Raw genomic sequence first — 23,604 nt, forward strand, 5'->3', positions numbered from 1 at the left:
TGAAAAGTTTGCAGGTATGATTATATGATATATATATTATTATATTATAATGAGACTAAAATAAGATGTCCTGACGTGTTTATCAAAGTGTTATTTTCTGCTTTTTTTCATGTTGGAATAAATGTTAAATATTTAACTGTAAAGTATTAATACGTGTTTGATACCTTAATGTTTTTGCATTAAATCATTCTGGGATGTTTGCTGACATTGATTCGATGTGGCACAGCCCTACCTAGAACATGTTCCACCAGCTCCACTGTGCGCAATACACTACTTTTGAATTCATTATTGAATTTTGCGCATTACAATGCGATTAATCGCAAAAAAATGATGCGATCAATCGCAATTCAAAATTGTAATCGTTGCCCAGCACATAATATATATATATATCTCAAATAGACATCTCAGAATAACATGACTCAAAATCATATTTTAAATAAAAGGTGATTAAGGTGGGTACTCTCCCTCTATAAGGTGGGTACTCTCCCTCTGTAAGGTGGGTACTCTCCCTCTGTAAGGTGGGTACTCTCCCTCTATAAGGTGGGTACTCTCACTCTGTAAGGTGGGTACTCTCCCTCTATAAGGTGGGTACTCTCCCTCTGTAAGGTGGGTACTCTCCCTCTATAAGGTGTACTCTCCCTCTATAAGGTGGGTACTCTCACTCTGTAAGGTGGGTACTCTCACTCTGTAAGGTGGGTACTCTCCCTCTATAAGGTGGGTACTAATATAAATTACAAGTAAAAGCCATGACCTAAAAAGTAACTTGCATTTAGTGGGAACGGGTGTTGTTGGTCACCCTTTTTAACCAGTGCGTCAGCGTTTGGTGTCAGTTTGGTTGTGGCAATTCTCAGAACGGATCTGAGGTGTTCATCAGTTAGCTGGGATCTTACACGGTATTTTTTGATCGCATTAATGCATATTTTATCGTGCACTTAATTATTAAGCAGTCATTTTTGACATAGTGTTTTCAGTATAAAAGTTAATAACTGTGTTCTTTTTATCAGTTTGATTCTTTGACCGGATCATACAAATATTTGACTGTCACATTTAACATTATCAGAGTTCTGCTCTGTCATGTCTTTCCTTGTCTCTCCCCCCTGTGTCACGGTGTGGGTACATCTCACTGGCGTCAGGAAACGTATCAGAATACCCTTATTTTATTGGCTAAACTGCATCACGTGACGTGATTTACAACGCATTGGTCGGTATTTTTCCTGCACCGCTAAACAAGTGCCGTACATGCTGGAAAGGAGCGCGAATAACTCCGCTGCATAAAGCAAAGGCCCCACTGAAAACGGGTCTGCGATGAACCACCAGTTGAGAATCACTGGTCTGCAGGATCGCGACGAGCAGTGAACAGCTGTTTGTGTGGCGAGTCTTCCGTCTCTTCCTGTTTCCTTCACTTACATTCCCCTGGGTCCTAAGCCCCTCCAAGTACAGCTTCTTATCACCCTCTTTGCACCAATGTACATTTATAACAAATACCACACATATTACACGGTAATCAGCGTTGCATATGTGTCAAACTCTATCGGTGCATCTCCGGTCTGTCTTTGTTCATCCTGCATCGCTCTGTTCTGTTCTTTAATGTAACGTAACTGGAGCGACGGAGCCTCTCCCAGCTGTTAGCAGACTGTTGTGCTAGCAGGCTCGCTCGCGAGCTGTACCCAGCATGCAGTTCGGCGGTGAAATTTTATAAATGTACAATTATTAGTGTTACAAATTGTTTATGTGTCACAGACTGTTGTGTGCTGTTGTGTTTTTCTCTGTTAAAGAGCGTTAGTTGTGGGTTGTTAATTGTTGTGTTATAAAGTTATGACCATGACTAGGGTTCCCTCTCAATACATATAAGACAACTAGCGCTGACCGCTGTACAATAGCAGTAAAGAATACATTTAGCTGCCTGTTGAAAGCAGACAGCAGTTGTATGCACCGGTATAATGGTGTGTGAAGAATTCATATCATACGGGAAATTGAAACCGGTATACTGCCCAGCCCTAGTCTTTATTATAGTTTGGACAATTGTGGACCAATATTTGACGGGCCGGGTTAAAAAGCCCAACGGGCCGTATCCGGCCTGCAGGCCGTAGTTTGCCCATGCCTGCTCTACAGGGTGGGTAGATATTATGAGTGATCCAGTCAGTAGTGTTTTTTCTATTGAAATAAACTGGCACCAGTAGCACCAGTAGTACCAGAAGCAGCAGCACCACTGACCTCTGCGTGTGTTGCGGTGCTTGGTGCTGTAGGACGACTGCAGAGACAACTTGTCCTCTTCTTCTTCCTCCTCTTCCAACCCCTCGTCTTCCCCAGGTGGACTGAGAGAGTTCTGCTCTTCCACCGCTGAAAGACACGAGAGAGAAGAGTAAGACTACAAACATGCAGAGAGAAAGTTAAAGACTACAAACATGTCCGATGGTGTTCTTAAACTAGCGTGTGATGATTCCGACCTTTCTCCGTGTGCTCGATGATCTGTCTGATGGCTTTCTTCAGACTGTTGGCTCTCAGCATCAGCTGCTCTCGAGGTTTAAATATGGCCGCCGCTGAAGAGGAAGCAATAATCCATGGGGAGAGGGGCGGGGCATGAGGAGGATGATGATTGTGACGCTGATGATGAAGAGAAGGAGGCAGCACAACTCCTTCAGCATCCTCCTGCTCCTCAGCGATGGTGGGGGGAGGGGACGGGGGGGGCACGGTGGAGGCCTGAGACTCTTCATTCAGAGTCTTTAGGAGGGAGTCCAGCTTCTCCTTTAACACACCACACTACACACAGACATGACTCAGCATATTACAGACACGACTCGGCAAATTACAGACACGACTCGGCATATTACAGACAGACACGACTCGGCACATTACAGACAGACACGACTCGGCACATTACAGACAGACACGACTCGGCACATTACAGACAGACACGACTCGGCACATTACAGACAGACACGACTCGGCACATTACAGACACGACTCGGCACATTACAGACAGACACGACTCGGCACACTACAGACAGACACGACTCGGCACACTACAGACAGACATGACTCGGCACACTACAGACAGACATGACTCAGCACACTACAGACATGACTCAGCACATTACAGACATGACTCAGCACATTACAGACAGACACGACTCGGCACATTACAGACATGACTCAGCACATTACAGACAGACACGACTCAGCACATTACAGACATGACTCAGCACACTACAGACATGACTCAGCACATTACAGACATGACTCAGCACATTACAGACATGACTCGGCACATTACAGACAGACACGACTCAGCACATTACAGACAGACACGACTCGGCACATTACAGACATGCCTCAGCACATTACAGACAGACACGACTCGGCACATTACAGACATGCCTCAGCACATTACAGACAGACACGACTCGGCACATTACAGACATGGCGCAGCACAATGCTACGATAATTCAAACACTTTTAATACTAATATCAAGATCACAAGTTAATTATTTTGTTATCAACAGAAAAAAGGTTGTTTCCTCTTATTACTGAAAATATTTGGGTCAAATCACCTTATTTTGAAAATGTCGTCACATGTGACCTCCTGCAAACTTCACCAGGTTCATCTCTGTCAGCTCACCTGGTCGTTTCCATATATTTACCATCACACGATTTGACCGAAACATTTAAGTAAGAAGAGGAAACAACCTTTTTTATCTCGAGATACTGATATTAAAGTTTGAATAGTGTCCTTTAAAGGCTTCCATACAATAGAAACACAATGTCAACAGTTTCTTATACATATATATATATGTACATATATATATGTATATATATGTACATATATATATGTATTTATAAATAAAACAGTATAAACACACCTTCTTGGCCATGACATCTGACTCCTCTGAACTCTCGGTGTTCTTCTCATACGCTTTTCCAACACGAGCCACAAAGTCCTTTACCGTCTCACACAGAACCCTGAAAGTACATACAGAGAGACATACAGTCAGAGAGAGAGAGAGACAGAGAGACAGACAGACAGAGAGAAAGACAGGCAGACAGACAGTCCGAGAGACAGACAGAGAGACAGACAGTCAGAGAGACAGACAGACAGAGAGAAAGACAGGCAGACAGACAGACAGAGAGAGACAGACAGTCAGACAGACAGACAGTCAGAGATAGAGATAGACAGAGAGAGAGACAGTCAGAGAGACAGACAGAGAGAGAGACAGACAGTCAGAGAGACAGGCGGTCGTACTTCGCGGAGGAGATGACGACAGAGTGCTGGTCTGAGGTGAGGATCTTGGACAGGTGAGCAGCCACTGAGTCCTCATAGGTCAGAATCTGCTGAACCTGGATCAGACGACAAACACTGAGTCAGTACAGGTGAGCAGGTGTTTACTACGTTATTATTTCATTATGAGAAGGAATGTCTGATTCAAATCAACTTTATCGATATTATTAATGAAGCTAAAATACATATTATTTAATAATTACATGAAGAAAACTGAATGTGATAACAACAGCAGGAAGTGATGTAATTTCCTGTTACCTCAGAGTCGTCGCTACAGCATTCAGTGACGGTGGAGGCAGAATTTTGCCGTGGAAACTTAGTCTCATAGACCATAATACTCCACCTACAACAGGAGAGACGGTTACTTGTCTGACAGCCGTTACCTGTCTCACACCAGTTACCTGTCTCACAGCCGTTACCTGTCTCACACCAGTTACCTGTCTCACATCAGTTACCTGTCTGACACCAGTTACCTGTCTCACAGCCGTTACCCGTCTGACACCAGTTACCCGTCTCACAGCCGTTACCCGTCTCACACCAGTTACCCGTCTCACACCAGTTACCTGTCTCACAGCCGTTACCTGTCTCACACCAGTTACCTGTCTCACAGCCGTTACCTGTCTCACAGCTGTTACCTGTCTCACAGCCGTTACCTGTCTCACACCAGTTACCTGTCTCACATCAGTTACCTGTCTCACATCAGTTACCTGTCTCACACCAGTTACGTCTCACAGCCGTTACCTGTCTCACAGCCGTTACCTGTCTCACAGCCGTTACCTGTCTCACAGCCGTTACCTGTCTGACACCAGTTACCTGTCTCACAGCCGTTACCTGTCTCACAGCCGTTACCTGTCTCACAGCCGTTACCTGTCTCACAGCCGTTACCTGTCTCACACCAGTTACCTGTCTCACACCAGTTACCTGTCTCACATCAGCTAACTGTCTCACAGCCGTTACCTGTCTCACACCAGTTACCTGTCTCACATCAGCTAACTGTCTCACAGCCGTTACCTGTCTCACACCAGTTACCTGTCTCACACCAGTTACCTGTCTAACATCTTGGTGCTGGCTCTCTCCAGTTTCTCCAGTATCTGAGGTAGCTGTGTGTCGTCGTCACAGGCTGAACCCCACCCCAGAACCCGGGCCAGATCATTCCCAGTCCCCAGAGGAAGAACTCCCAGCTGACACTGGAAACAACAACACAATGAACAACATGTTGATAGATAACATAGACACTCAGATCTATTATTAATAATAATAATAATAATACATTTTATTTATAAAGCGCTTTTCATAATACTCAAAGACACTTTACATTAAAATCATCATATATATAAAAGCAATACACTAAAAACATAAAATACACAATAATGGTCACACATTAAAAGCAGTTTTGAACAGGTGGGTTTTGATTTGTGATTTGAATATGGAAATGTCAGTGCAGTCTCGGATGTGTTTATGGGAGACAGTTCCAGAGGGAGGGGGCAGATATGGAGAAGGCTCTGTCACCCCATGTCCGGTGCTTGGTCCTGAGTGGAAGGGACAGGAGGTTGGCATCAGAGGAGCGGAGCCGACGGGATGGAGTGTGGTGGTGAAGCAGGTCGGTGAGGTAGGAGGGGGCCTGATTGTGGAGGGCTTTATGAGTGAGGAGAAGGATTTTGTATTGGATCCGTTGTGGGACGGGGAGCCAGTGGAGGTTCTGGAGAACAGGGGTGATGTGGTCACGGGAGCGGGTGTGGGTGAGCAGGCGAGCAGCAGAGTTTTGGATGTACTGGAGTTTATTTAGGATTTTGGATGATGTGCCGTGAAGAATGCTGTTGCAGTAGTCAATTCTTGAGGTGATGAAGGCGTGGATCAGAGTTTCAGCAGCAGATAAGGAGAGTGATGGGCGGAGACGGGCTGTTTTTTAAGTGGAAAAAGGCAGTTCTGGTGATTTGTTTGACGTGGTGTTCAAAGGAGAGGTTGCTGTCGAACATGACTCCAAGGTTGCGGATGTGTGGGGAGGGAGACAGAGTGGAGTTGTCGATGGTGAGGCAGAAGTTGTGACCGGTTTTAGTGAGGGATGTGGGACCGATGATGATCATGTTGATTTATCACAGTTCAGTTTTAGGAAGTTGGTTTGCATCCATGATTTAATGTCAGTGAGGCAGTTGGTGAGAGTGGAGTGAGTAGCAGTGGTAATGGCCTTTGTGGAGATGTAGAGCTGGACATCATCGGCGTAGCAGTGAAAGTGAAGACCATGTTGACGGATGATGTTACCAAGAGGGAGCAAGTAGAGGATGAACAGAAGAGGACCAAGCACCGAACCCTGGGGGACGCCTTGAGACAGAGGAGCAGTGGAGGAGGTGCAGTTGTTGATGCTGATGAACTGTTGTCTGTTTGTGAGATATGATTTAATCCAGGAGAGAGCAGTTCCGGTGATGTTGAGGGAGGATTTCGAGGCGGGAGAGAAGGATGTTGTGGTTGATGGTGTCAAAAGCTGCAGTGAGGTCGAGGAGGATGAGAATGTTGAGGTGACCAGCGTCTGAGGAGAGGAGGAGGTCGTTGGTGACTTTGAGGAGGGCTGTTTTAGTGCTGTGCTGTGAGCGGAAACCGGATTGAAATGGCTCGAACAGATCGTTGGAGATGAGGTGGGCTTTGAGTTGTGTGGCGACAATGCGTTCCAGTATTTTTGACAGAAAGGGAAGATTGGAAATGGGACGGAAATTGCTCCTGGTGTCAGGGTCAAGTCCAGGTTTTTTGAGGATGGGGGTGACAGCAGCCAGTTTAAGTGTGTCGGGGACTGATCCGGAGCTGAGGGAGGAGTTAATGATTACTGTGATGAGTGGTGAGATGGCTGGGAGACAGTCCTTGACCAGATTAGATGGGATCAATAACTAAAACACACCTGTTTGTGCAGCGTGAGAGCATCGATCTCAGACAGAACCCAGCCGACGCTGCCGTCTCCTCCACACACCAGGATCCTGAACGTATCAAACTTCTGGAACAAACGCAGACTGACAGACAGACAGAACGTTTTCACACCGACCTCTTAAGATAAAACACATCTTTCATGTAACACAGGTGTCTGTCTCTCCGTCTGTCTCACCCCAGGTGAGGTCCCCCATTCATCAGGTCAAACACCTGTGCTGGGTTCAGCAGCTGTTTGAAGCGTCTCAGGAACTTGATGCCCTGGTTGTCTCCACTCTTAGAGTTGACAAACACCAGCAGAGGACTGGTGCAGGACGGAGGACACGAGGCCTTCCAGAAACCTGAACACACAGACCAACATTCAGTGTGTTTGTTAACGCTGTCTGATGGTCGATCAGATGTATTGATTAGGCTCACCGTCAGAGTCGATGCTGTTGAGTGCAGTTGGGGGGATAACTGACACTTTACATTGACCCAGAGGACACTTAGAGGACAGCTGCTCCTTACAGCCTGAGTGCACCTGGAGGACAGAAGGAAACACCTCAACATGTCTTTCCTTAGTATGTCACTTTAGAGTTACACAGCAATTATGTACACCTGATCTAAACCTGAACTATCACATGATCTACACCTGAACTATCATCTGATCTATCACCTGAACTATCACCTAAACTATCCCCTGAACTATCACCTGAACTATCACCTGAACAATCACCTGAAATATCACCTGAATTATCACCTGAACAATCACCTGAACTATCACCTGAATTATCACCTGAACTATCACCTGAAAATGAAAGCCTATTCTATGAATAGGACTGCAGACTGCGTTCTTTGGACTCTGGAGGACTCCGTCTCATTCATTCATAGAACCAGTGCTTCCAGTCTCACCATAGCTTTACACCAGAGACACCTCCAGTCCTGCAGACGGAGGACGCTCCCACAGGTTTTATCACAGACGTTACATTTAGCTGAGACCGGCAGGTTTCCCTCCAACCACTGATGAGGCATCGACACCTAAGGACAGAGGTCAGAGGTCAGCTGGAGACGAGGCGTTCGCTGACACCGTTACAAGTCTGTGAATATGAGCGTCTCACCCCGTCCTCGTCCTCGATGATGTCTTTCCCAATAGAAGCCAAAGTCGTCCATTTACAGTTGTTGGTGGCTCTGACTGCACATCTCTTATGAGCCTTAAACTTACACACTGACATGCAGGCAGGCAGGCAGGCGCACACACACACACACACACACACACACACAATTAAACTGTGTGTATTAAGTTGTACTATGCGTGTACTGTGTGTACTGCGTGTGTACTACGTGTGTAATAAGCGTGTACTGTGTGTACTACACGTGTACTATGTGTGTACTACGTGTGTACTGCGTGTGTACTGCGTGTGTACTATGTGTGTACTGCGTGTGTACTGCGTGTGTACTATGTGTGTGTACTATGCATGTACTACGTGTGTACTATGCGTGTACTATGTGTACTGTATGTGTACTGTGTGTGTGTACTATGTGTACTGTGTGTACTATGTGTGTGTGCTATGTGTGTGTACTATGCGTGTACTATGTGTGTGTACTATGCATGTACTATGTGTGTACTATGCATGTACTGTGTGTACTATGTGTGTGTACTATGTGTGTGTACAATATGTACTATGTGTGTACTGTGTGTACTATGTATACTATGTGTCAGTGGTGGGCCGTCAGGGCCTGCAAGGCCTTCTCTGCTGGCCTAAACAGAATCACAAAGTTATATCTATTTTATAATTTAATAATTGTTCTTAAATACACTACATGTATTATAATTTATATAATTATTGTCCCCATTATCTTATTTTCTCATTGCACAGCTACTGTCTTCCTCAGTTGCTCTGCTTCCAGTGCAGCTTGTTTTAAGTAGAGCTTTTATCCAATCAGATCTCACCTCTGTGTCTCTAGGTAAGAACAGAGGCAGAGGCCTGCAGACTCACAAGTGCATCCATGTGCAGTTTAAGTGAATGGGGACGATATTGTTGATTGTCATATTCTTCAACCAATCAGATCTTTAGTTTGACATGTTGGGCGTATTCTTTGACGTGCCAGAGCCTGCTAGCTGGCTTAGCCATACGTGATTGGTCAGTGGGCTAGCGTGACATGTTGGGCGGTGACAATCCCAATATCTGCTGCCTCTGTCGAGCGGACATTTTCAGCCTCAAACGCATTAAAACCTATTCAAGAAATACAACTGGGGAGGCTCGACTGTCTTCACTGGCGTCCATGAATCGAGGACTTCTTACTGGAACTAAAACGCACGGATGTACTGAACAACCGTGAGATTAAACTCTTTGTTAACAAAGAAAGGAGGAAGAACAGCTAAATAGTGAACAGCAGCTCTGGTAAGTGAACTGCAGTAGCTTTAACTGCCATAAATATGATCTATGTCATCATTTAATGTGCTTGTTTATATTATATATTATTATTTATACAACTTATATGGATTTTTGTTTGGTTTTATATGGTGATAGGAACTATTGTTAAGTCCTATGTTGCGCGGGGGACACATTTATAGTCAGTGCACATCAACAAGACGACGCGCGAAGCGGCAGCGGTCTATATACTCCGTGCAAAGTGTTGAAGTTTAAGTGTTAAAGTTAAGTTTAAGTTTTTAAGTGATCTACTTTGAAGAGTCATGCGTTTTCAAGTGGACTCATTTTCCCTCTCGGTGTTGACAGACGAATAAATCCGTCAGTAACAAGAACTATGGAGCCGTGTATTTCCTGGAGGGAGTGATAGGAGAGTTACTACTCTGTTAATTTGTCTATCGTGTCGTTTTCATGATATGGGTAATATTGTTCCCTCTGATATGAATAATATTTGAATGGCCCGTGCTCTTGAATGTGTGGCGGAATGCACGTTTTAGCTGAATTGATTTTGACTCATTGTTGGTTAATGCCGCCGCATCCCGTCATGCGGGTATTCATGTATCTGCACTCGTAGTGCATTTGTAGGTGGTGGGCTTCATTTTCACGAGTGCAGGCCCAGGTATAAAATGCACGGCCCGCCACTGCTATGTGTGTGTACTATGTGTTTGTACCATGCATGTACTATGTGTGTACTATGCGTGTACCTTCACAGGACAGCCCGTGGGACGTCACCCCTGATAACGCCTCTCTGCACACGTTGCAGTACGTCGGTCTGGCGTGAGAACAGGCGTACCAGTTGTGCATCCCGCTGAAGTGGTCCATGCTGTACTGGGTGGACTGGGAGAGAGGGACACACGGTCAGCAGCTGGTACTGGTACCACCTGCTGGTCTAACTGGTAACAACACAGAGACAGACCTCGTAGTTCTGTCTGTTCTGGACGCTGCGCAGAGCTGCCATCCACTCCTCCATCTCCTTCCTGTTGTCTGCACACAGGATGAGACGTCTGCAGGGGGTGATGACCTAAACACACACATATACAGAGACACACACACACACACATATATAGAGAGATACAGACACAGACACAGACACACACAGACACAGGTTAGCCCTCAGTATTTACTGGTTGTATTGTTGTTGATGCAGCTGGATCAGCAACAGTGTGTGTGTGTGTAATTTCCAGAGAAACAAACGTTGACTTCCACTTCCTGTTCAGCTGCTCCACAATAAAGCGCCCGTTCCCACAGTGACAGAAATAGACACACACACACACACACACACACCGGTATGTGTGACCCAACATGGTTCTGCTTTTGTTCTTGGGTTCTCCGCCCCTTTTGGGTTCTGCTCTGATACTAAATCTGAGTCCAGGTTCTCTCAGTGCTGCTAATGGTGATTGGTCGACCAGATGACAGACAAACCAGAGAGCCAATTAGAGCAGAGCGGTTCCAGGTCTCCTCGTCTTCATCACATGACCAGCTGGTGGACAGTGAGACGCTGTTCTCTGTTGGTCACATGACCTCATGGACCAACAGACGGAGCTACGTTTCTTCATCACATTTGAGAAACACATATATTTATTATCATGACTGTGTTTCCCAGTGCATTATGGGACGCTGCTAGGAAGTTGAACCTGGTTCCCTTTGAGGGTCTGGATCTCTGAAGGACTCAAAGACCCTCTAAAGCAGGGGTCTTCAACGTTTTTCAGGCCAAGGACCCCAAAACTGATAGAGATGGAGCAGGGACCCCCGACTATATATATTGTATAACATTGTGTTTTATATTAAATGGGCCTAGTGCCATGTATAAACATACCTCTTTATTGTGCATTCAATACTAAGCTATTCTAATAATACACAGGTTCATATATTCATGTTTTTATTTTAAACATGTGCAAGGTACAGTGAGTAGGGGGGCCGTGCCACTGCCATTTATAAACACACCTTGTCAGCTGATACCAATGCCAATATCAACATTGTCTGTTAATTGCATGATAATCATCATACAAGCTATTCACACTGATGTTTTCATTTTAAACATAAATGTGGAAATGAAATGAGTGATGGCCTATTAGTGCCACTGCCATGCATAAAGATACCTGTTATCTTTCATACAATACTGAACTATTAACATAATCGACAGATTCATGTGTAGAGAAAAGAAAATATTACTTTAAATTGTCTAATCAACCAAAGATTTCGCAGACCCCCTGCAGTACCTCCGCGGACCCCCTAGGGGCCACGGACCCCCTGTTGAAGACCTCTGCTCTAAAGACCAAACCCTGGAGGGGACTTGTAGCATAATTAGGACTTGTAGTATAATCAGTACTTGTAGTATAATCAGTACTTGTAGTATAATTACATGGTTGTAATAATTATAATTTATTCATAATAGAAGTCAGTCAGTAAAACACGACCTTTGACCTCCTGACTGTCAGCTGACCTATGACATCACAGTCTGACTGGTGACTTCATCAGCTTCTTACCGTTTCTTCTTCTGCTGTTCAACCGCCACAACTTATTATTATAGAAGGGTTAAATCATAGTCCTGAGTCCAGCAGGGTCCAGTTCAGAGTCCTGATCCAGGAGGGTCCTGTTCAGAGTCCTGAGTCCAGGAGGGTCCAGTTCAGAGTCCTGATCCAGGAGGGTCCAGTTCAGAGTCCTGACCCAGGAGGGTTCTGTTTTCACAATGTGTGAATGTTACTGTCACTCTGCACTAGCCCCTCCCACTTCCTCTCGTCCGACTCAAATCCACTTCCTGTCTGTTGTCACGCCGACCCCCCCCCAACGCACACACTCGCACACACACACATACATACATACACACACACACACACACACACAGTGTGTGGCTCATTGTGTCGGGGACTACTTTCAGGGGCGGATGAATCCACTATGGTGCTCTAGTGAGTCAGAATGACTAGAATGTGATGATGAAGATGATGATAATGATGATGATGATGGTGATGATGAAGATGATGTAACAGGCTCATTGAGACAAAAAGACACAGTGATGAGGATGAAGAGGATGAAGCGGATGAAGACTCACAGTGAAGCTGTTGTTGACGTTCTTGGTGCTGGACTCGGCCACGCTGGCGTCTGTCAGGTCCACCTCATCAAAGATGATCGACTGGAGACACAAACACAGAACGTGGAACAGGTCTATATGTAGGACAGAGTCCAGACCACCTTCTACCATACAGGTCTATATGTAGAACAAAGTCCAGTCCTCTACCTTCTACCATACAGGTCTATATGTGGGACAGAGTCCAGACCACCTTCTACCATACAGGTCTATATGTGGGACAGAGTCCAGACCACCTTCTACTATACAGGTCTATATGTAGAACAAAGTCTGGTCCTCCACCTTCTACCATACAGGTCTATATGTGGGACAGAGTCCAGACCACCTTCTACCATACAGGTCTATATGTGGGACAGAGTCCAGACCACCTTCTACCATACAGGTCTATATGTAGGACAGAGTCCAGACTACCTTCTACCATACAGGTCTATATGTGGGACAGAGTCCAGACCACCTTCTACCATACAGGTCTATATGTAGAACAAAGTCTAGTCCTCCACCTTCTACCATACAGGTCTATATGTGGGACAGAGTCCAGACCACCTTCTACCATACAGGTCTATATGTAGGACAGAGTCCAGACCACCTTCTACCATACAGGTCTATATGTAGAACAAAGTCTAGTCCTCCACCTTCTACCATACAGGTCTATATGTAGGACAGAGTCTAGTCCTCCACCTTCTACCATACAGGTCTATATGTAGGACAGAGTCTAGTCCTCCAACTTCTACCATACAGGTCTGAATGTAGGACAGAGTCCAGTCCTCCACCTGAGCGTAGTAGACCGGCTCACCTTAGAGGTCTGAGCGTAGTAGACCGGCTCACCTTAGAGGTCTGAGCGTAGTACAGCGTCCTCCCTCTCAGTTTGAAGTATCTTCTCTTCCAGCGCTGGAACGAGTTGGTCTGCTTCATCAGATTTCCTTCCTTCAGCACTGTCTGAAACACATTCATCACAGTTATTGGACAAATGGATCTGTGTAATATTTAATATCTACACTATACTTCATAGATGTTCATACGTATTTCATCCTCATTGTGTATATTTTCTAGTATATATTGTAGCGGCGTTCCGGCTGTGTTGTTCATTATTAAGCCGCAAATGAGCTGCAGACACAGTGACTTCATTTTCTTACGCGAATGACGGGAGATCTTTCAACTCTTTTCCTTTTATCTTTATTTTACGCAGCAGAGCGTTAAATAAATACACAAATAATATACTCTGTCACACGGTAGAAAAACTATATGCTCTCATGCCTAATGCAGCTCTTCGGTTTTGCACCGGCTGCCGTCATGACAGCTATTATTCTCTATTGTGTTTTATGTAAAGTACTGGTGGTGCACGATGTCGAGATATGTTCAGTTTGTGACAAATAAAACTTCAGGTGTCATTACAGAAGTCACACAGTGTTTATAGACGTCATCTCTAAGTATAGTAAACAGGAAACAAATGGTAAACAAACAGTACACAGTAAACAAACAGTAAACAGTAAACTTCTCTGTCACTGTTTATTTTCATCTCATCACCAAGCAAAACCACTTTAAGTGAGTCGCAGGTATTTCCGAGCTTTTGACGTGCACCTGAAGGCAGCATTCAATCCGGTGAAGTTTAAGAAGAAAAATAAACCCGATAAACATGTCGTAAATAAACACGTCATATATAACTAAATAAACCGTTGTCTTTCCCATGAATCTGCTCTCTAACCACCGACATCCGTGCTTCAGTTACTGTATAAATGACCGTTATTATCCGACATAAGGAGGACCGTTATGTCTCTCAACACTAACACACAGAATCAACCGACTATTAAAAGCTTTTTTTAGCGGTTTCCCCCGTCTGTAGTCTACCGTCACCCCGGGGCATCCTACCTCTCAAGAACCTCAAGACCCGCAGGAAACATCGGGGCTATCCACCGGGCCTATCCGGAGTTAGCCTCGTTAGCTCTGCCTTCAACTAACTAACCGGTGTATGTCCGTTAACCGGTGAACATAGACACGTTCCCCGGACAGTGTGTTGTGTTTAAATGCATTAACTATATCCGGATATATTTAGCCCCGGGGCAAAGGTCTGACTCAGGTTTGATACTCTCGAGTCTTTATCGAGAAACCGTTAGCTCGGAGCTACACATCACGGCTAAAGAAATGCTCATTAAAACGTTAAAAGAGGCCCATTCTTTGTGTTTTAACCAGAACTACTAAAACCCGTTGTTTGTTCATCATACCCGTTGTTTGTTCATCATAACTCACGTCGTGTTATTTAGTTTCAGTGTTTGTAGCCCTTTATGTTTTAATCTAACGTTTACTGAAACCAAACTACACTTAAAATCCGTCAGATTCTAAAGTGACAAAGCTCATTAGAACATAAGTGATGAGATAACAAACTCGGATCAAACTGTTTCAGGTTCAGTCACATCCGGTCTTTAAATCGGCATCATTTAAATCCGTGAAGCAGCACCGGGTTGAATGACATGTCCGTTTATTTAAATGATTCACCGCTGAACACGCTGTGTAGTGGAGGAAGGAGGTGGAGGGGAAAGTGTCAAACTGGGAATAAAAGACAAACTATTGTAAATATAAGTGATGCCGAATTACATATCGACCTCTGTGCATTCGGGAAAAAGTCTTAACTGATCTCACACTTTGTATGTAACTCGTCCCCTGAGGCTGTGAATGTTAAACCGGTACATTTTGTTATGGAGTTCGGTGTGTGGTCCTCTGCAGGAGGAGAACCATGCACCCTGAACATGTATTATGTAATGAACACGGACACAACGGAGATGAGTCCTGTGCTTTAGCCCCTCTGTACCTTGCTGCGGATCTGGCCGGACGTGGACACTTTTCGGATGAGTTTCTGGGGGGTTCCGGGCTCCTGCTCCGGCTCGCTGTCCGACGACTCGTCCGGTGCCCCTACCTCCGCCATGCTGCCATCAGACCCCCGAGGAGGACCGGGAGAGACAGCGCCACCTAGCGGCGGAGACCGGGAACATACAAGAGGACATGAGGGGGCGCTTTGTGACCTCTCGTGGTCAAACTAAGAAAACTCATTATATATTACCACTTTTTACATTGTGGTGTTTTTTACACAACACTGTAACCCCACTATTACACTATAGCCCCACTATAACACTGTAGTACCACTATAACACTGTAACCCCACTATTACACTGTAGCCCCACTATTACACTATAGCCCCACTATAACACTGTAGTACCACTATAACACTGTAACCCCACTATTACACTGTAGCCCCACTATTACACTATAGCGCCACTATAACACTGTAGCCCCACTATAACACTGTAACCCCACTATAACACTGTAGCCCCACTATTACACTGTAGCCCCACTATTACACTGTAACCCCACTATTACACTATAGCCCCACTATTACACTATAGCCCCACTATAACACTATAGCCCCACTATAACACTGTAACCCCACTATTACACTATAGCCCCACTATAACACTGTAACCCCACTATAACACTATAACCCCACTATTACACTGTAACCCCACTATAACACTGTAACCCCACTATTACACTGTAACCCCACTATAACACTATAGCCCCACTATAACACTATAGCCCCACTATTACACTATAGCCCCACTATAACACTATAGCCCCACTATTACACTATAGCCCCACTATAACACTGTAGCCCCACTATTACACTGTAACCCCACTATAACACTGTAGCCCCACTATTACACTGTAGCCCCACTATTACACTGTAACCCCATTATTACACTATAGCCCCACTAACCCCACTATAACACTGTAACCCCACTATTACACTGTAGCCCCACTATTACACTGTAACCCCACTATTACACTATAGCCCCACTATAACACTATAGCCCCACTATTACACTGTAACCCCACTATAACACTATAACCCCACTATTACACTATAGCCCCACTATAACACTATAGTCCCACTATAACACTGTAACCCCACTATAACAATGTAACCCCACTATTACACCGTAGCCCCACTATTACACCGTAACCCCACTATTACACTGTAACACCACTATTACACTGTAGCCCCACTATTACACTATAGCCCCACTATAACACTATAGCCCCACTATAACACTATAGCCCCACTATTACACTATAGACCCACTATTACACTGTAACCCCACTATAACACTATAGCCCCACTATTACACTAGCCCCACTATAACACTATAGCCCCACTATTACACTATAGCCCCACTATAATTCCACAGCTCCACAATATGTTTCTTATATTTTTGACATGTGAAATAATATAAAGAACTACATTTGTTTTATCACAACATTTCTTATGAGATCTAAATCAGATTTCATATTTATCATATTCCACATATTAACATATGAATTTCACATGTATCCAGTTCGTGGTGAACAGATGAAAAATGAGCAGGAAGGAAGTTTCCAGGATATGGGGAACTGTTTGTGTGTGTAACTAAAGCAGTGAGTCTCTGGAGTACCAGCATGGCTCAGACGCCCTACATGACCTGAGCTGTGAACTAACAGAAAGTTTCTCTGTAAAGGATCCGATGACGGCCTTCAATCAGCCCAGCTGGGTGGTGTTTACAGAGCAGGATTACAGTTACACCTCTGCATTATCAGCTCAGCCTCTGAAGCCCTAATCAGGTCACCTTAACGTAAAAGAGAGGCTCTGCAGTGGGAACTAAACCCAGATGAACTCGTTTACTGTCACGTGAAGAATATTCAACAGCTTCATGGTTTGTGGTAAAGCTCTTTATTATTGAATATTAACTCATCTGTTACGTCTCCATCAGACAAACACTGTTGCTACTAAGAAATAAAGCTTTCATACAACTAATAATGAGTTAATAAAGAAATATATAGAGATATCTATATATTTATACATATATATAGATATCTATATATATGTATATAGATACATACACATATAGATGGAATGTTGATGATGATTGGTGTGTGCGTGTGTGTAACCTTTGTTAACATTTCTGATTAGAAAACACACAATTCATAAAACAGGATACATGAAACGTGTGTGTGTGTGTGTACATTGTGATGTGACACCTGAGTATTATTGTAATGAGGTCATAATATGCGTTACAGAGAAAACACAGACCTACTTTACTGAACAAAGACTCTCTGAAGCAGACAGACACACACACACACACACACACCTGTGTCCAGCAGTGAGTGGGCAGGGGCAGCAGGAATCCAGGTGTTTTATTAGCAGCTGCGAGGTGAGATCATCTACAGGGAGCTCGGAGACCTCAGACGGTTCAGACGGTTCGGTGAGTGACATTTATGAGATTATGTTTATGTTTTATTTACATCCATACTTCATGACCATCAGAACCATCAGAACTATTTTCATGTGTTTCTTTTTCTGATTAAAATGCTGAAAGAAAAAGTTTTCCTCCCTTATATTGGTAAAGTTTGAAATAGTTGTACTAACCTTTAGAAAGGGAACACTGCTCCTTTAAAAACAGCTCCAGATGCAGTCAAACTAAATATATATATTTATATATCTATATAGATATATAAATATAATAACGTCTCTCTGCAGAACATGCCAACTCTTCACTTCCTGTTGCTGGCGGTTTCCCTCCCCATCGTCACTGCGATGCCGGAGCCCGTCTCCCCGACCAGCCTGGTGCCCCCCCTCCCCCTCCCCAGGACGGACCCGGACGTTTCTTTGTCTTAGACAACATGACACGGTCCGGGGCCTTGGAGTCCTTCTGCCGGATGCTGCTGGAGGCCCCCGTCCCCATCCCCCCAGACCACATCCCCTGGTTCTGTGTCTGCACTCACTGCCCGAGCACCCGGGGGCCCAAAGGGGACCAAGGAGACTGGGGACTGCCAGGTAAACCAGGACACTAAGGCTTGAACGACACATCAATCACATCAGAAAAACCGCCTTCTTCCATCTCAAAAACATCGCCCGTCTCCGCCCCTCCCTCTCCTCCGCAGCCGCTGAAACACTCATCCACGCCTTCATCACCTCTCAACTGGATTACTGCAACAGCATCCTGTACGGCTCACCCACCAAAATCATCAATAAACTACAATACATCCAGAACTCAGCTGCCCGTCTGCTCTCCCACTTCCGCACCAGAGACCACATCACCCCAGTCCTTCAAAACCTCCACTGGCTCCCCATACAGCAAAGAATCCAGTTCAAGATTCTCCTCATCACCTACAAAGCCCTCCACAACCTCGCCCCTTCATACCTTTCAGACCTCCTGCACCGTCACACTCCCAACCGCAACCTCAGATCCGCCGACGCCAACCTCCTTACCCCCCCTACTCTGTCCAAGCATCGGACCTGGGGGGACCGGGCCTTCTCCGTTGCTGCCCCCTCCCTCTGGAACTCCCTGCCCCAACACCTCAGACATTCTCCGTCACTCGCCACTTTCAAAACTGCACTTAAAACTCACCTATTCAAATCTGCTTTTAACCTCTAAAGTCAGTCATGTATGTTTTCTTTCTTACTGTTATGTCGTAGATTTTGTTTTTATTATAAATGCTTTTATTGTTTCTGTTTTTACCATGTAAAGTGTCTTTGAGTGCCTTTTAAAGCGCTATATAAATAAAATGTATTATTATTATTATTATTATTATTATGTATTGATAATCAATAATAATCATAAGATTATGTTATAAACAGATCACTAATGTCAATATTCACAGGAAGTCCACAATATTCCAGAACAGATTGATAAACTATAAATGTGCTGTTTTCTAAAATATATAATAATAATAATACTATTATTTATAACCTGACCCAAATACAGCTGAATACATTTCAGTAATATTAGACCTAGGAGGTGGTTTGGATCCAGGACTGTGAAATCCAGTCCGAAGGTCCAGGATCAGTATTTAATTGATCTTATCTAAATTATTATTATTATTATTATTATTATCAATATATTATATTATCATTAATTATTATTGTTATTATCAACATTATTAGCATTATTATCATTCATTATTATTATCAATACATTATACTATCAGTAATTATTATTGTTATTATTATTATTGTTGTAATAAGAAATGAATCTTGTGAACTTACATAAAGGTCGTTCAGGCCGTCCTGGAAGAAGAGGGACGACGGGGTTCAGAGGTCGTCCAGGTTTTGTGGGCCGACCAGGGGTCAAAGGTAAACCGCTTCCCATCATGCATTGCTCCTCATTATCTGTACTGATGATACTGACGCTGTATTTGACCCTCAGGACAGAAAGGGGACGACGGGGACAAGGGAGACCGAGGACTTCCAGGTCTAGCGAGACCTAAAGGAGACCAAGGCTTCAAAGGTGATTCACATAGAAACAGGTTTACTTTCAGGTTTCAGTTCCAGCTTCTGACCCGGTTTTTGTTGTCCAAAAGGAGAAAAAGGTGAGCGAGGTTTCGAGGGCCGCTTGGGGGATCAGGGCCCTAAAGGAGACGATGGAGTCTGTCCAGACGTCTGTGAGTCCATCCAGGGCCTCCCAGGACCACCTGGTCTACCTGGCCCTGCAGGGCCCAGATGTCTGACTGGTACCCAAGGACCCATGGGTCACAGTGGCCTTAAGGGGGACATGGGTGGTATGGGTCTCCCTGGTGCTCCTGGATCTGTGGGCGGGAAAGGAGAACCAGGACCCCAGGGGGACTGTGACTGTACAGATGGAGTAAATGGGAGTCCAGGGCAGAAGGGGGACCAGGGGGACAACGGGGACCAGGGCCAGATGGGGCTTGTGGGGCCGATAGGGCCACAGGGTGATAAAGGAGACATGGGGTACATGGGAATGATGGGTCCTCCTGGTCCCTGCATGCCCAGCATCCAGTCGGTCTTCTCTGCAGGCCTGACATCCAGTTACCCCCCCCCCCCCCAACGCCCCCGTGGTCTTCTCACAGGTCCTCTACAACCAGGGGGGCTATGACCCGGACTCCGGTCTGTACACGGCCCCCGTCCACGGCACCTACGTCTTCAGCTTCGACCTCTCCGTCCACGATCGGGTCCTCAAAGTCGGCCTCTTTCACAACTTCTCTCCGGTCGTCATAAACACAGCTGTCAAAGTCTTAGGGACCACCTCGCACACCGTAGTCCTGAACCTGGCCCGCGGAGACTGGGTCTGGATTCAGGTGAAGGATCAGATCACTAACGGCATGTTTGCCAGGCAGGAGTCCAGCAGCACCTTCTCTGGGTTCCTGCTCCACCCGGACACCTGTCAGGTGGCATCTCTCAGATCCCCCGTGGCCACGATGACACCACAGGAGGGCGAGTACACCTGGGGGACCCCCCAACCCCCCACCGGAGGATCCAGTTCATCGTAATGATAAACACTTTGCTTCTCTTCATCTGTAGAAGGTTTCAGCACCAAATGATTTTAGTTCTTAGAATCCTGAATCAGATCCTGAGGATTTACTTTAACTCACAGGATCTTTGACACAAACCAGAACCAGAACCTTTTTCACCAAGAACATAAAATGAAGAAGCCAGGTTTACTAATATTAGAAATGTTATTCTATCACTAGATTCATGTTTTACAACAAGGTGTAAAGTTCATCTGTAGATTAGTTTCAGTATTGATTCATATTTACAGTAATAATCTGTAATCTGTGATGTCATCTCTTTGTGTCCACTGACGTAAACGATAGAGCGTCTCTTGTCTCCTCATTGTCTCCGCATTGTAATTAAGTAAGTAAGTAAAATGTATTTATAAAGAGCTTGTCACAGACATTAGTCACAAAGTGCAAAACATGAGCAGAATTCCAAACATAATTAAAGCTGCAAGCAGCATTGTACGGGCCCTTGCACCTTCCCGCGTCTCGGGGGTACTGGCGGGACGCTGGCAGAGGCGGCCATAAATATCTGCGACCATCAGACAGCGCGCCCACAAGTAAGACAAATTTTTAATGCTTGGACTGTGTGATGCTGGAAATTATGTGGTGCAAATATTCCACCAGTTCCTGTATCCACTATGTGGCGCTAGAGAACACGTGCAAACATGCATTATGTTGCTCTACATCAAGTATAGACCACATCATGTAAATATCATGTAAATCGGATTCAGTTTGTCACATAACGCTGTCTTCCTGTTGCCAGTAGGTGGCGCTATGACTTTGAGTGAAAATTGGCTTGTAGACATCCTCAGGCCATGACTGTTATCAAGTATGGCAAGTTTGGGACAGATTTGACCAAGTTCAGTAGAGTTACATCAGCTTGTTGTTTAATGGTGAATCACCTACAATGGCCGCCACGTCACGGCTACACCATTCCATCAAACGTAAAGCTTTGAGTAACTTTTAATTGCAGCAGGTCTTCAGATTGTACTGACCAAATTTGAAGTGGATCTGACAAAGTCCCTAGGAGGAGTTCGTTAAAGTATAGCGACTAGAAATCAAGGGGAAATGCACACAAATATCTAAATGGCCAACTTCCGGTTGGTTTTAGAGCATGGACCCAAGAGACTTTTTTTTAAGACTCCATGTGATACATGTGCCTACCAAATATCATACATGTAGGTCAAACGTAGCGCTGGGGCTGCATTTTTGAATATTTGTAGGGGGCGCTATCGAGGCAATTTTCAACGGTCAAGCCAAAATGCAATGGCACGGCAATGGGCGCCACATAAAATGAAGGACGTTCAATTTCAGGAGACCATTTTAGTAACTTTTCATCATTAATGTCTTTAGATCATCCTGACCAAATTTGAAGTCGATCGCATGAATTCTGTGGGAGGAGTTTGTTAAAGTACAACGTCTGAAAACGAAAATTGACAAAAAAAGCCCAAAATGGCTTAACTACTGTATCGCTCCCTACTGGTTGAATGGAATGAAAATTGTAGGGTACGTAACAATATACGATGTACACATATGAGACAAATGTCGCGATTATAGGTTAAAAGGTTTTGAAGTTATAAGTATTGAAAAACTAAGCCACACCTTATGAAGTTCATTGGTCCATATCTTCTAAACGTAATGAGATATCAAACATATTTTGATAACGTTTTATTATATAGATCCAATACTGATCCACAGCCAATTTAGTAGCAATCGGACTCAGCGTGTAGGAGGAGGTTGCAAAAATGGGTTTTTCACAAAATTCAAAATGGCGTTAAGTTTTGGTAGGCGGAGCTTAGGGGTCCATTTGGTTGCATGCCTGTGTAAAATTTCAAGTTAATTGGACATACGGGATGAGGGGGCTAAATTCTAGGGGGCGCTAGCGAGCAATTTTTTCATGTTCGAGCGTGGGACCCATAAAATATAAAATTTATCAGCAGTCCTGATATGCATGCCGACTTTGGTGAGTTTTCGGATATGATAAAGCCCCAAAAAAGGCGATTCATTCGAGAGAATATTAATAATAATTCCTACAGTTTCAATAGGGACCTCGCGGCCTGACGTTGTCGGTGCTCGGGCCCTAATAATAATAAAAATAAACATTAGAATAACAATAGGTCCTCCACTCCGACTACGTCGGTGCTCGGGCCCTAATAATAATAATAATTCCTACAGTTTCAATAGGGACCTCGCGGCCCGACGTCGGTGCTCGGGCCCTAATAATAATAATTCCTACAGTTTCAATAGGGACCTCGCGGCCCGACGCTGTCGGTGCTCGGGCCCTAATTAGAGCTGCGAGCAGCATTGATCGGGCCCTCGCATTTTCACGCATGTAGCCATTCAGTTCTGTGACCATCAGACACTGCATGCACGAGTTAGACAGTATTTCCTGTGGTAGCAGCAGCATAGCCAGTTCATTTTGCCAGGTCTTAAGACTCGATTGTTTTGAGTGTATCTCCGAATATAATCATAAATGCAAGCCTGTAAAGTTTGACAAAAAGACGATTGTTTGTGAATGCGCTTTAGTGTAACATAACAGACTGTCAAAGTAAATGCAGGTCTCAAAAACAACCGTTTGTTTGTGCAGGTAGCTCTGTCAATCA

The 23,604-nt window shown here is 44.7% G+C and overlaps 2 protein-coding genes across 2 annotated transcripts in view; one reads left to right on the forward strand and one right to left on the reverse strand.

Annotated features, from left to right (window-relative positions):
- The window catches only part of dgkd (diacylglycerol kinase delta), a 35,886-nt gene extending 22,256 nt beyond the window's left edge, over positions 1–13,630 (reverse strand). The window contains 17 exon segments of the mRNA XM_076076489.1: positions 2,215–2,340; positions 2,448–2,537; positions 2,569–2,629; positions 2,632–2,760; positions 3,861–3,960; positions 4,241–4,335; positions 4,535–4,619; positions 5,324–5,463; positions 7,164–7,272; positions 7,365–7,527; positions 7,604–7,706; positions 8,078–8,203; positions 8,284–8,390; positions 10,299–10,431; positions 10,511–10,615; positions 12,644–12,724; positions 13,505–13,630. Of these exon segments, the coding sequence (XP_075932604.1) occupies positions 2,215–2,340; positions 2,448–2,537; positions 2,569–2,629; positions 2,632–2,760; positions 3,861–3,960; positions 4,241–4,335; positions 4,535–4,619; positions 5,324–5,463; positions 7,164–7,272; positions 7,365–7,527; positions 7,604–7,706; positions 8,078–8,203; positions 8,284–8,390; positions 10,299–10,431; positions 10,511–10,615; positions 12,644–12,724; positions 13,505–13,630 (1,879 nt within the window).
- A 4,755-nt stretch (positions 13,631–18,385) lies between these two features.
- On the forward strand, positions 18,386–21,288 carry LOC142932530 (uncharacterized). The gene is given in 5 exon segments (XM_076076429.1): positions 18,386–18,539; positions 19,758–19,838; positions 19,912–19,992; positions 20,066–20,535; positions 20,537–21,288. Coding segments are annotated over 5 exon segments (1,242 nt in total). The 3' UTR covers positions 20,993–21,288.
- Positions 21,289–23,604: the final 2,316 nt, after the last annotated feature.

The sequence above is a fragment of the Anarhichas minor genome, unplaced genomic scaffold (assembly GCF_050575085.1).
Source record: "Anarhichas minor isolate MPS153535 unplaced genomic scaffold, ASM5057508v1 ptg000057l, whole genome shotgun sequence".
Classification (NCBI taxonomy): domain Eukaryota; kingdom Metazoa; phylum Chordata; class Actinopteri; order Perciformes; family Anarhichadidae; genus Anarhichas; species Anarhichas minor.